We start from the raw sequence: 14,426 nt of genomic DNA on the forward strand, positions 1-14,426 counted from the left end.
AATGAATGAATGATTCTGAACTGGTGAGTAACGGACCCTTTTTCACTGGGTTACGGGGTCTTTGCCAAAAAAAATACCGTAATGACCCAATGCTTGTACCACCACCATAAGGTGCCTGCCATGTTTACGGACAATTTGGTCAAGCTCGGACATCGAGGACTGAATACTAGATGCGGCCTAGCCTCATCCAGACATGACCTCCAGAGGCCCCCAGTTGAGTTGAGTTTGAGACCCCTGGATTATAGTACATGTTTTGATTTCCAGTGTGCTGTTATTTATTACTGTTTTAAGGGCGCCACCACTCAACAATCCCCACCGCACTCAACAGGAAGCAGTACAGAAATATCAACAGTGATAACCACTGTGATCCCCACCACCTTCACAAGCCTCTTCACCACGAGCCAGCGTACGTATCATCTGTTGCCGTTACCTCCTTAGCCTTTTTATATGCTAAACTCTTTTGTCTCGTTAGCTCCCGAAAACGTTCAAGATGTGACGGTAGAGGAGCAAAACAAAACCAGCATAACACTTAAGTGGGAAAAGGTAAACAACATCTCCACCTACTTCCTGCAATATGGCTTCAATGGCGGTGAAAAGGAGGAGAGGGTTAACGCTTTGTCAGGTCAGATGTTCATCACACATGTAGTTAGTCACCTGACTGCTGGAAGAATATACAAATTCACGCTCATCTCTGAGTTTATGGGCGCCAACAGCAGCGGATACGCATTTTCTGTCGCCACTGGTAGGTTGTCTTATATTGTTTAAAAACGTGGAATTGGACAAAGATCACCAAATGATCTTCTCTTTCAGCCCCCGAGGATGTTCAAAATGTGCATGTGGAGACCCAAACTGAAAGCAGCATTACTCTGTCATGGAAGAAGGTTGACAACATCTCAACATACGTTCTACAATATAGCAACCACAACAGAACCGTAGAGGAGCCAGTTTTTGGATTTTTACATGAGGTTTCTTCGCTCACTGCTGGGAAAAAATACATCCTCACGCTTATCACCGTCTTTGAAAATGTTACCAGCACTGGATTCACATTCGATGCCTCGACTGGTATGTGACCTATCAATACAATACTATATTTATATTCTCTTAAGGGCTTCCATGCAAGTGTTTGTCATCATTAGTGCCTTCAATGGTGGCTGTGGTCAGTGTGACTGAACGTTCTGAGACCAGCTTGACTCTGGAATGGAAGAAGGTGGATGTCAAGTGGACATACGTGATTCACATCAATGACAAAAGTGTCACAGTAGACCCAGACGGATCGGCAAAAGTCTCCCTCTCATTCATGCCTTTGCAACCTGGAATGGAGTATCCATTCACTGTGATCACAATGTTCTCTGGGCTCAACAGCACCGCTTATAAAGGCTTCTCTGTAACAGGTACTGGAAAGATACTCTACATTTAAGTGGTCTCTATGAACTCTACAGTTTATTGCTCTCTGGTTCTACCATATCTTACTTATTGTGTGGAAATATGGGGTAATAACTATAAAAGCAATCTTCACTCGCTAAATGTACTGCAAAAAAGACCAGTAAGGATAATTCATAATGCCGCCTACAGAGAACATACTAACTCCTTATTTCTAAAATCACAAATACTTCAACTTGCTGATATAGTTCATCTTCAAACAGCTAAAATAATGCATAAGGCTAAAAATAACCAATTAGCTAAAAATGTCATCCAATACTTCTCTACAAGAGAGGAGAAATATGATCTCAGGGAAGAAGTACATTTGAAACACTTCTATGCTAGGACTACGTTAAAAAGCCATAGCATTTCAGTATGTGGAATCAAACTATGGAATGGATTGAGTAAGACCCTCAAACAATGCACAACGATGAGCCAATTCAAGAAACAATACAAGCAGTTGATGTTTGCTAAATACAAGGATGAAGAGTCTTGAACCAGTCATGATGTGCTATATATATATCACTATATTGACACTTACTATGGTACCCATTATGGCATTGGATGCTCATATCACCTCGTACTACGGTATATGTGACAAAAATTTAATTTAATTTAATTTAATTTAATTTAATTTAATTTAATTTAATTTAATTTAATTTAATTTAATTTAATTTAATTTAATTTAATTTAATTTAATTTAATTTAATTTAATTTAAAATTATATTAGGAAAGCAGGAAGTGAACAAATGTAACAGTTACTGATTGTAAAAGTACCAGATGGAGGGGTAGGATTTAATAAGCTTTGCTTCTTCCTACTCCTTTTGGACATGTGGAACTGTGAACTGATTATGTGATGCGTTCAATTGTAATCTGATGCATGTTCAAATGAAATAAAACCATTCCCATTACCATAGTTTATTTGGAACTGTATTTAGCTTAGTTTTGGTCTTTAACCAGATTCCCAAAGCTGAATTGATCTGTACTACTGTGTGGACACATGACTTACTGATAATTCTCCCGTGTTTCAGCCATTAACTGCACCAATGTGACCTGGCATGTCACTACATCATCCATCCAAGGAGCGACCAAGGGCTTATTCACAAGTGCCACCGCCTCTAATGGCTCTCACACTCATGTAAGCCAAGCAGAAGGCCAAAATGTGTTTTTTTCAAGACTATATCCAGGCGCGACATACAACGTGTCGCTCCAGTATGAAAGAAATTCCACTCACTTTCTGCAGTGTCAGCACAGCCTGACAACCAGTAAGTACTGCACTGGTTTATCACGTTGTATTTACATTGATTTAAAGGTATCTTCCTGTTTAGTTCCGCCTGATTTAATGGCTTACTGCAACAACTGGGATTCTGGCTATTCTATCTTGATTGTATGGGATAAGCCAGATGGTTTGTGGACTGCCGTGGAGGTGAACGTAAGTGGAAAAACCTACATAGTGGATGATATCGAACAACGCCATATCAGGATGCCGGGATTCCAACCTGCAAGAACATACGGGGTGTCTCTATCGTCACTATCTGGGAGCGTGATGAGATCCAAAGCGTACATTTTTCACTGTTCCACCGATCCTCGTGGTGAGTTCAAGTGTACTTGTTTATTTGTGTTGACTCTTTCAGAGATTTTAGTGTGGATTTTTATCTTTCTAGGCGTCATTGCAGCATCAGTCATCTCTATCCTGCTTTTTGCTGTCCTGGTGTGTTTGACAATATTTATTGTCAGGAAAAGATCAAATAGCATCATCAGGTTGGTGCTTTCACAGGTGCTTCTTTGATTGCTTGGGAAGTGTGTGTGTAACAGTCGCATCTCTCTATTTTTTTTTTTTTAGGAGGAACAAGTCTTTCCTTGGTGGTGTCGCTGTTTCACCTGACAAATTCACGTAAGGCTGTACAATTAGCCGAGTGGTTAGCACGCAGGCCTCACAGCTAGGAGACCGGAGTTCAATTCCAACCTCGGCCATCTCTGGGTGGAGTTTGCATGTGGGTTTTCTCCACGGACTCCGGTTTCCTCCCACATTCCAATAACATGCTTAGGTTAATTGGCGACTGCAAATTGTCCATAGGTATGAATGTGAGAGTAAGATAAGATCAATTTGCATTGCACAGCAGCAGGAGAACAGAGTCAGTTAAGCAGTACAAAATACACAATATAAAAAAATAAACAATATAAACAACCCAAGTATTAACAATTTTACCCAGAGTTAAATACAAATACAGTTTGCAGATAATATGAAATAAGATGAAATATATGACCAGTCTATACACTATGAGATCTTACTAGTTAGTTAATATGAGGCATTATAAAAATACTGCACTTAGAACGGCTGCACGGTGGTCCCGTGGTTAGCGCGCAGGCCTCACAGCTAGGAGACCCGAGTTCAATCCCACCCTCGGCCATCTCTGTGTGGAGTTTGCATGTTCTCCCCGTGCATGCGTGGGTTAGCATACTAACACATTCCCACATTCCAAAAACATGCTAGGTTAATTTAACTTTGGCGACTCCAAATTGAATGTGAGTGTGAATGGTTGTTTGTCTATATGTGCCCTGTGATTGGCTGGCGACCAGTCCAGGGTGTACCCCGTCTCTTGTTGGAAGACAGCTAGGATAGGCTCCAGCACCCCCCACGACCCTAGTCAGGATAAACTGTAGAAAATGAATGAATGCCAAGATAGGAGCAGTGAAATTGCATTCACAGTTGAATAGTCTTTAAAATGAATAGGCAGAATGAAAAAAAATTAAAGATAAGGCCGTTATATATCTCTGCTTGAAACATAGGTTGGATATTTTATGTACATACAGTGAAGAAAATAAGTATTTGAACACCCTGCTATTTTGCTATTTCTCCCACTTAGAAATCATGGAGGGGTCTGAAATTTTCATCGTAGGTGCATGTCCACTGTGAGAGAGATAAACTAAAAAGAAAAATCCAGAAATCACAATGCATGATTTTTTAACAATTTATTTGTGTGATACAGCTGCAAATAAGTATTTGAACACCTGTGTATCATCTAGAATTCTGACCCTGAAAGACCTGTTAGTCTGCCCATTAGAAGTCCACCTGCACTCCATGTATCATCCTGAATCAGATGCACCTGTTTGAGGTCGTTAGCTGCATAAAGACACCTGTCCACCCCATACAATCAGTAAGACTTTAACTTGTAACATGGCGAAGACCAAAGAGCTGTCCAAAGACACCAGAGACAAAATTGTACACCTCCACAAGGCTGGAAAGGGCTACGGAGCAATTACCAAGCAGCTTGGTGAAAAAAGGTCCACTGTTGGAGCTATCATTAGAAAATGGAAGAAGCTAAACATGACGGTCAATCTCAATCGGAGTGGAGCCCCATGCAAGATATCACCTCGTGGGGTCTCAATGATTCTAAGAAAGGTGAGGAATCAGCCCAGAACTACACGACAGGACTTGGTCAATGACCTGAAAAGAGCTGGGACCACCGTTTCCAAGGTTACTGTAGGTAATACACTAAGACGTCATGATGTGAAATCATGCATGGCACGAAAGGTTCCCCTGCTTAAACCAGCACATGTCAAGGCCCGTCTTAAGTTTGCATATGACCATTTGGATGATACAGAGGAGTCATGGGAGAAAGTTTTATGGTCAGATGAGACCAAAATAGAACTTTTTGGTCATAATTCCAATAAGCGTGTTTGGAGGAAGAACAATGAAGAGTACAATCCGAAGAACACCATCCCTACTGTGAAGCATGGGGGTGGTAGCATCATGCTTTGGGGGTGTTTTTCTGCACATGGGACAGGACGAGTGCACTGCATTAAAGAGAGGATGACTGGGGCCGTGTATTGTGAGATTTTGGGGAACAACCTCCTTCCCTCTGTCAGAGCATTGAAGATGGGTCGTGGCTGGGTCTTCCAACACGACAACGACCCGAAGCACACAGCCAGGAAAACCAAGGAGTGGCTCCGTAAGAAGCATATCAAGGTTCTAGCATGGCCCAGCCAGTCTCCAGACCTGAACCCAATCGAAAATCTTTGGAGGGAGCTCAAACTCCGTGTTTCTCAGCGACAGCCCAGAAACCTGACTGATCTAGAGAAGATCTGTGTGGAGGAGTGGGCCAAGATCCCTCCTGCAGTGTGTGCAAACCTGGTGAAAAACTACAGGAAACGTTTGACCTCTGTAATAGCAAACAAAGGCTACTGTACCAAATATTAACATTCATTTTCTCAGGTGTTCAAATACTTATTAGCAGCTGTATCACACAAATAAATTGTTAAAAAATCATGCATTGTGATTTCTGGATTTTTCTTTTTAGTTTATCTCTCTCACAGTGGACATGCACCTACGATGAAAATTTCAGACCCCTCCATGATTTCTAAGTGGGAGAAATAGCAAAATAGCAGGGTGTTCAAATACTTATTTTCTTCACTGTATATATATTTAGGCAGATTTAAGACCTATACATGATGTTATTTTCTCGTTTGGATGGAATCAACCTTGATTAGTTTTCCTTTATGAAGATCAGCGATGCAGCCATTCATAGTTTGATGTCATGCTGTGTGTCATGTGTTCTGTTTCCAGAGATATTCCTCTTGAAAAGTTCCCTGCACACTTCTCCGATTTAAGTATGGATAAGAACAGAGGTTTCTGCGAGGAATACGAGGTGATTCACAAAGTGTTTTTCTGATTGTCTTTTGAGGTCTTAACCCTTTCGTTTGTCATGCAGCGTCTTGCTCCCGTTGGCATGGATCAGACGCAAAATGTTGCTTTGATACCTGACAACTCTGCAAAGAATCGCTTCACGAACATCCTACCATGTAAGTGCGTGTGTGATGGTCACTATTTAAGAAAAAAAAACACATTGAAAGTTTAACTCTCCTTTCAGATGACTGGTGCAGAGTGAAGCTACAAACCACAAATGGCATGTCAGACTACATCAATGCCTCTTACATGCCGGTAAGTACTGCTTTTTATTGACTAAATAGTTTAAATACACTATAATGTACTACACTTTTTGATGTGAAACATGAATACATATTTATTTCCATTTTCTGTGCATTCTAACAAGAGAAAAAATCAGTTATCATGAGCTAGCTAACAATACACAGGCATGGGACCTACCTATTTTGACATTTACATAACTGACTGAAGCTACAGCGATATTGTTATTGTAGTAGCTAGCACGAAAATCTGTATTTATCTGGCGGAGTAACATGACGTCTCGCTAGTCGCTTGTCTCAGTGTCACTCACAGATGGAAGAGTGGATACCTAACTCTCAATTTCGCTCAATTTCGTTTGTGCTGGAAGACACAGCCATCCCAATGAGAGAGGACATTACACCTTTTAGCATCCATCCATCCATTTTCCTCCGCTTATCCGGGTCCCAGACTTTCTGGTCCCCAGCCAGCTCCACCAGGAGGACACCAGCTGTGAGACATAATCCCCCCCAGCATGTCCTAGGTCTGACCCGGGGCCTTTTCCCGGCTTGGCATGCCCAGAACACCTCACCAGGGAGGCGTCCGGGAGGCATCTGGACTAGATGCCCAAGCCACATCCCCTCGTAGACCCACCACCTACGGGGGCAAGCATAAGGGTCCGGTGCGTTGTGTGGCAGTCAAGGGCGGGTGTCCTGGGCGGCCAAATCTGGTTCTTGGGACCTTTTAGTATAATTGAGTAAAATTATTGAACAGAATTAATTGGCCAATCTTGGGTGAAAAATGTGTATTTTGCATGGTTACATTTTGACAAAATGATGTTTTCATTGGGAACCTATTACAAAACCCAAAAATCAGCCTTCATGAAGGACTCTGAGAGTGTGCATTGTGTGTGGAGATGCGAATCACTGCCATAGGCTACATTCTGTATGCACATGAGTACGCTATATTACCTTCACAGGGTTACAGCAGTACCCGAGAGTACATCGCCACTCAGGGGCCTCTGCCTTCCACAGTCAGTGATTTCTGGAGAATGATCTGGGAGCAGAGAGTGAGCGCCATCGTCATGGTGACCAACTGCGTCGAAGGAATACGGGTGTGTTGTACGGCTAAGATGGGGATGTTTGGTTCATATAACATAACTATGTACGCTGTATTGACTTAGTGGCTCCAGTACTGGCTCAAAGTGGGCCCCTTATGTTTTCTGTATGGTGGATATAGTTTGGACACCCCTGCATTAAGACATTAGGACCACGTCAGCCAGCTGTATTAACCCTTAGATGCATAAGTGGGTCAAAAATGACCCGGTCAGGTTGTTTTCTTGAAATATCTTTGTAATGAATTATTTTTTATCATTTCATATTCTAGGTATTCCTCAAAAAACATGTTTTTGATATCATGCCATTCACATTTTTAACTTACTTTTATACATTTTAAGAAAATTTAGTTTTTGTGTTACTACCCCAACCTTCCTTAAGTGGGTCAAAAATGACCCGGTCAGGTTGTTTTCTTGAAATATCTTTGTAATTAATTTTTTTTTATCATTTCATATTCCAGGTATTCCTCAAAAACATGTTTTTGATATAATTCCATTAACATTTTTAACTTACCTTTTATACATTTTAATATTTTTTTGTTTTTGCGTTACTACCCCAACCTTCCATAAGTGGGTCAAAAATGACCCGGTCAGGTTGTTTTCTTGAAATATCTTTGTAATGAATTATTTTTTATCATTTAATATTCCAGGTATTCCTCAAAAAACATGTTTTTGATATCATGCCATTCACATTTTTAACTTACCTTTTATACATTTTAAGACATTTTTGTTTTTGTGTTATTACCCCAACCTTCCATAAGTGGGTCAAAAATGACCTGGTCAGGTTGTTTTCTTGAAATATCTTCGTAATGAAATTTTTTTTATCATTTCATATTCCAGGTATTCCTCAAAAACATGTTTTTGATATAATTCCATTAACATTTTTAACTTACCTTTTATACATTTTAAGAAATTTTTGTTTTTGTGTTACTACCCCAACCTTCCATAAGTGGGTCAAAAATGACCCGGTCAGGTTGTTTTCTTGAAATATCTTTGTAATGAAGATTTTTTAGCATTTCATATTCCAGGTATTCCTCAAAAAACATGTTTTTGATATCATGCCATTCACATTTTTAACTTGCCTTTTATACATTTTAAGAAATTTTTGTTTTTGTGTTATTACCCCAACCTTCCATAAGTGGGTCAAAAATGACCTGGTCAGGTTGTTTTCTTGAAATATCTTCATAATAATTTTTTTTATCATTTCATATTCTAGGTATTCCTCAAAAACATGTTTTTGATATAATGCCATTCACATTTTTAACTTACTTTTATACATTTTAAGAAAATGTAGTTTTTGTTGTACTACCCCTATCTTCCATAAGTGGGTCAAAAATGACCCGCATTCCTTTTTCTATGGAATCCAATAGGAACCTTTAATTCTTATCAACTCCTTAATACTAAATATGATACAAGTGATTATTCCTAACCAAAATGGCAAAATTGTCATAAAAAGGCATTGATTCTAGTATGGGTGATTTTTGACCCACTTATGGAAGAGTGTAGGGTCCGGTCACTCATGCATCTAAGGGTCTAATGTTTATTTTTTTATTCATTCATGGGGGTGCTGGAGCCTATCCCAGCTGTATTCGGGCGAGAGGCGGAGTACACCCTGGACTGGTCACCAGCCAATCACAGGACACATATAAACAAACAACCATTCACACTCACATATGCCAATTAACCTAGCATGTTTTTGGAACGTGGGAGGAAACCGGAGTACCCGGAGAAAACCCACGCATGCACGGGGAGAACATGCAAACTCCACACAGAGATGGCCGAGGGTGGAATTGAACCCTTGTCTCCTAGCTGTGAGGTCTGTGTGCTAACCACTCGACCGTCCTGCAGCCCTGTTTTTATTTTTTTCCAGACTAAATGTGAACATTACTGGCCTGCACAAGGCAGGAGTTGCCTTCAAGGAGAGCTGACCATCACCATTGCATCTGAACAGCAAGAGCCCAACTGGACATTAAGGGAATTCCATGTGAAACATGTATGCCAATACAGTTACAATACATCGCAATATTTTAATTGCTGTACACTTTAACTTGTTGACGTGTGGTGTGTTTCCAGAGAAACGACTCAACAGAGAGAATGGTGAAACATTTCCACTTTACTGCCTGGCCTGATCACGGCGTCCCTCAGGGTACGGATGTCCTGATCCAGTTCAGAGGGCTTATTAGGCAGCACATTGATACACAAGGGACCAAGGCTCCCACTGTAGTTCACTGCAGGTATGATGCTGCAAATGATGATGATAATATAGGACAATTGACGATCATGTTTTTGTCTTCTAGTGCTGGAGTGGGAAGGACCGGCACCATTATAGCCTTAGATGTTCTGCTTCAGCAGCTGCGCGGAGACAAAAAAGTAGGCATCAACGCGTTTGTGCACAAAATGAGACTGCGGCGGCCACACATGGTGCAGACGGAGGTACCACACACATGCTAGCTACTCACTGTTGTTGGACCGTTAGCATGTTCTACATTACAAATTTGACTTCTGGTTTCTTTGCAGTCCCAGTATGTTTTCCTGCACCAGTCCATCTTGGACTATCTGAAATCTCGAGGTGAGACTGATGAAAACATATACGAGAACTCTGACGTGATATACGTGAATGCCACAGCGATGAGAGAGTTCGACAAAACGACAGTCTGAATCGGAATACTGTAGCTACAGTGGTGTGAAAAAGTGTTTGCAGCAACAACTGCAATCAAGCGTTGGTTGACATTAGGTACACCTGCACAATCCACAATAACAACTGTATTCCTTTCCAGAGATAAAAAAGTATTTGTAATATTTAGGTTGCTTTATTTAATTACCTGAAAGTCACACTTCAAAACACTTAGTGTGATACAGCGCAGTTCTACATGACTACAAATATGATTAAAAGTCCCTTATTAAAAATGTCAATTGGGGACAGATTTGTGTAGAAAAAGAAATCAGGCTTTGCTGCACATCTTAAAATAAAACCTGGAACTCTGCCACCTACTGTATGTCAGCTACAGACGCGGGGGTGTACTTTTTATCCATTTATTTCACTTCAGTAAAACATAATGTTGGTAATGTTTGTGTCCTCCAGTCACACTCCTTCATTACGTTACGTTGTTACGTTGTTGTATGTGACATGTGGTATCTGATACGTTGGAGAAGTGGAATTAGTGGAATTAGTGTACATGTAAAAAGTGGATGGAGCGCACAATAGAATGTGGGAGCTCTGCTTATTTATTTAAAGTTATGTAACCCTCCTCTTGTGTTAGGGTCGGCACCGACCCGTTTTACATTTTAATGCATAAAAAGAATCATATAACATTTGTTTATTGCATGAAGGCTTTTTGACTTTGTCAGGAAACTCTATTTCAACAAAATAAAACCAAAAAAATAATTTTTACTACATTTTAAAATGGTCTGGTTGAAATTATGACCACTGTATTGTTAGGGTCGGTTTCGACCCGGTTATAATAATAATAATAATAATATGATTATAAAGCAATATTTTGAGGCAAAACTGAAATCATAAGTGTACAATTAGCCAACACAATGACAACCAGCTCCTCTTCTCATCATGGAAGCTTCAGGGGATTCTCATTTTCACCGCTTTTCCAGTATACCAGCAGAAAAACAATGTCCAGTTTACATGTGAGGTGAATTCACTCATTTGATTGGCTGATTTCACATTTACAATTTGGATCATGGAAAGAATGGCAAGAAGTACAGTGAACCAAGATCTGGACCTGTTCTGCTTTTTCATTTCACTTTATACTAAAGTTCTTTTTCTACCTTTTCTTGACATTAATATATATGGGTCAAAATTCACCCCAACACCATAGATGTTTCTTTAGTGATTAATACTAAAATGAGAAAATCAATCAAACTAATTGATTTAAGAGATATGTTCTCAAGAACCTTCAATTTATGAATATGATTCTTTTGAGGTTCCTTTTAACCATTTTTGGAAATTGAAATGGAGGGGTATAGTGACAAAAAAAGGCCTACATGGCCACACCAAAAGTATTAAAACCAACATTTTCCTGGATGAGGAAGCCTAAGAAGGTAACCAAGACATGAGAAGCAAATTTGATGGTAACTTATTGTTTTTAGTGTATTTTATAGCTGATTTAATACATGGGTCAAAACCCACCCGGTAACATAAGAGATGATACCAGAAAGCTAACACAAGAGGAAGGTTAAATATGAATACAAGGATGAATTTGTGCTACAACTCTCGGAATAGATCTCGTTAGATTGTTGGTGCACCTAATGGAATGTCTGTCGAGTGTGCCCTTTTGGTGTCATGATGGTGTAGGAACTTCCATCTTCCTGTGTGAAAATCAAAATCAAAACATCTGACACCATCATTCTGGTTCCTCTTGATGCGGCGGAGCATTGAAGCTAGAATCGATGAGTTCCTGTCGAGCCCTCAAGCCGTCAGAGCTAAGCGCCGCCGCCGATCCCGGGCAAGGATTGCTCGGCTGTCGGTCTTCAAATTTGTCATCCCCGATCGGCAGGGGCACAGAGAACTTCTTGGCGATGTTGTGCAAGACACAGCAAGCCTTGACCACGTTGGTTAACTTGTCTAGCGCAAAGCTGAGCTGAGTCAAGCATCTGAAACGCCACTTCAGGGAGCCAAGTTTTGTCTGCGTCACATTGTGAATCTTGGCATGGGCTTCGTTGAAGCGGAACTGAGCGTCACCTTTGGGGTCGGACACGGGAGTCAGGAGTCGTTTGCTTAAGTTGTAGCCTTCACCTCCTTTAAGAGACAAGAAAGTGGAATTAATAGGACATCAGGAACCATCCGTTGTTGGTCCGGTCCTGATCTAGTCTGCATAACCGCGGTGTCATAGATTTGATTGCACTATATTGATAAATATCCAAATCATCACTGTAACTATTATCAATTTTTTATATTATTTTATATGCATGAGTGACTGGACCCTACACTCTTCCATAAGTGGGTCAAAAATGACCCATATTAGAATCAATGTGTTTTTAAGCCATTTTTGCCATTTTGGTTGGGAATAATCACTTATGATATTTAGTATTATATTTAGGACCACACAAGAATAATTTCATGTTAGAAACATCTTCATTTTTCACTTTTTAACATCTTTGAAAAAGAAAATTAGGCCCCCGCCTTGATATGAAAGTTTAATGTTAGTGCGGCCCGCGCAAGTTTGATATGGATGCTGTATGGTATCATGTACCCAGAAAAAATTATTACATTTGATTCATGTTCATGTTAAAGGTTAAATAACTGTTAATAGTTATCCTCCCTATCCGTGTGGAAGTGGTAAGTTTTTGGCTGTTTAAGTTTAAAGGAAATAACTTGAAGGCTACCATTTAGGTCGCTAGCTCTCTCGTTTGCGAGTTAGCATGTGTCTCAAGACCCTGCAGTTGCGCAATATGTTGTAAATAAAAAGAGTATAAATGTGACTATAGTCGTGTTTTGTCATGTCTACAGGGCTCTAATAATGCTTTGTTCATTTTAATCTGAAAAAATCATTTGTCTACCCACCAACTATATGTGGTTTTTTAAGTTTTTATTATTTGCCGTTTTATTATTATTATTATATTGATTTATTTATTACTGATTTTTCTTTATTCTTGATTTGTTTATTTATTTTTCATCTTATTTTGTGTAAAAAAATAAAAAGTAAGATATTTGAGAACAGTGGAATGTTTTATCAGAGCTTTTCTTGTAGAAAATTGGAACCAAAGCGAAGTTTTTTTTTTAAATGTTTTTCTTTTTAATAAATGCGTTTTTTTTGGAAAACCTGATGCGGCCCAGTCTCACCCAGACCCGAGCTCCAGTGGCCCCCAAGTAAATTGAGTTTGAGACCCCTGATCTAAGGGTTAATATGTGCCCAAAGTGTACCCCACCTCTTTCCCGAAGTCACCCATCAGTAAAGAGGTAAAAACGGATTGTTCCGTTCCTGACACAATCCAACATCCTTACCTATAACCCAATATTGTCCATACAGTTCCTCTTCGATTTCTCGCCCTCGAAACGACGTACGCCATAAGTCCTGCTCGCATGTGCTCCCCACACAACACTTCTCCACACTCAGGATGTTGCCATCCAGATCACAAATTATCTGACTGACTACAGATTTGTAGCCGAGCGTGTTGACAAATTGCTGGCGTGTGAAAGCCAACGTGTTTTTATCACTGGGCGAGGATCGGATCTTGAAGTGAGTAGGAGCCAGGATTCCCAGCACGTCTGGAATCCCGCAGAATTCCTCCACCATGTGAGCGATGTCCACTTTCGCCCTTCGGGTCTGCGGGAACGAGATGAACTGATCGGACATACTGGCCACCACCTCGGACACCGTACACACGATGCTCTGGCAGTCCGTCTTCAGGTTGAAACGCTTCACAAGAGCAATGGCGGTGGAGCCGTGGGCGTAGTAATTGAGCGTCACCATTATCATGGTATCTACGGTTAACGGCGAGAGCATGTATTTCTTCATGCGAACACGGATGATGTCTGCGATGAACTCGATGCAAGGTCGCGTTAGGTGGAACATCTCGAACAAAGTGTCGTCGTCGTAGCAAGCAAAACAGCTCCTGGACTGAGAGTCCAGCTCCTCTTCGTGTCCCAGGAGCTCCGCCTGGACCGCGAACCAAACTGGCAGGGCGTCCGACATTTGTTGGCCGCTACAGTGACATTAAAACCCTGATTTAGAAACAAAACCATCGACAAACCGTGTTCAGGTACAGACACTGACGAGCACCGGAAGCGAGCATTATTTACTTCCTTCATTGTCGAGTATTAACAGATGGAGACTTTACGGAGGCTCTTTGTCGCCACCTAGTGTACCGGAATATACACTGCAATGCCTTTCTTAATAAACAGCATATTCCAATTCTGTATTAAACCAAGTCTAACAATATACTATGCCATATTCATGTTAATACCTGCATTGTAGTTAACCTATAACACTTTTGATGAGACAAGTTAGCATGAATGATAAATGATTTTATGTGTAC

The 14,426-nt window shown here is 40.5% G+C and overlaps 2 protein-coding genes across 2 annotated transcripts; one reads left to right on the forward strand and one right to left on the reverse strand.

The window, feature by feature from the left end:
• Positions 1–81: 81 nt before the first annotated feature.
• LOC131109730 (receptor-type tyrosine-protein phosphatase H) lies at positions 82–10,437 on the forward strand. Its single transcript, XM_078788852.1, has 16 exons — positions 82–406; positions 473–742; positions 811–1,062; positions 1,137–1,391; positions 2,451–2,684; positions 2,748–3,011; positions 3,084–3,180; positions 3,263–3,313; positions 5,987–6,068; positions 6,132–6,222; positions 6,291–6,361; positions 7,302–7,436; positions 9,307–9,429; positions 9,510–9,670; positions 9,734–9,869; positions 9,954–10,437. The coding sequence occupies exons 1-16, from the start codon at positions 82–84 to the stop codon at positions 10,092–10,094; spliced, it is 2,688 nt and encodes an 895-aa protein (XP_078644978.1). The 3' UTR covers positions 10,095–10,437.
• LOC131109731 (putative nuclease HARBI1) lies at positions 9,290–14,214 on the reverse strand. The gene is made up of 2 exons (XM_058062008.2): positions 13,393–14,214; positions 9,290–12,186 (listed from the first exon to the last, which is right to left on the reverse strand). Exons 1-2 carry the CDS (start codon positions 14,081–14,083, stop codon positions 11,792–11,794), a joined length of 1,086 nt encoding a protein of 361 aa, XP_057917991.2. The 5' UTR covers positions 14,084–14,214; the 3' UTR covers positions 9,290–11,791.
• Between the last annotated feature and the right edge of the window lie 212 nt (positions 14,215–14,426).

The sequence above is a fragment of the Doryrhamphus excisus genome, unplaced genomic scaffold, assembly GCF_037039965.1.
Source record: "Doryrhamphus excisus strain RoL-2023G ecotype Guam unplaced genomic scaffold, RoL_Dexc_Guam_v1.1 HiC_scaffold_24, whole genome shotgun sequence".
In the NCBI taxonomy this organism is placed as follows: domain Eukaryota; kingdom Metazoa; phylum Chordata; class Actinopteri; order Syngnathiformes; family Syngnathidae; genus Doryrhamphus; species Doryrhamphus excisus.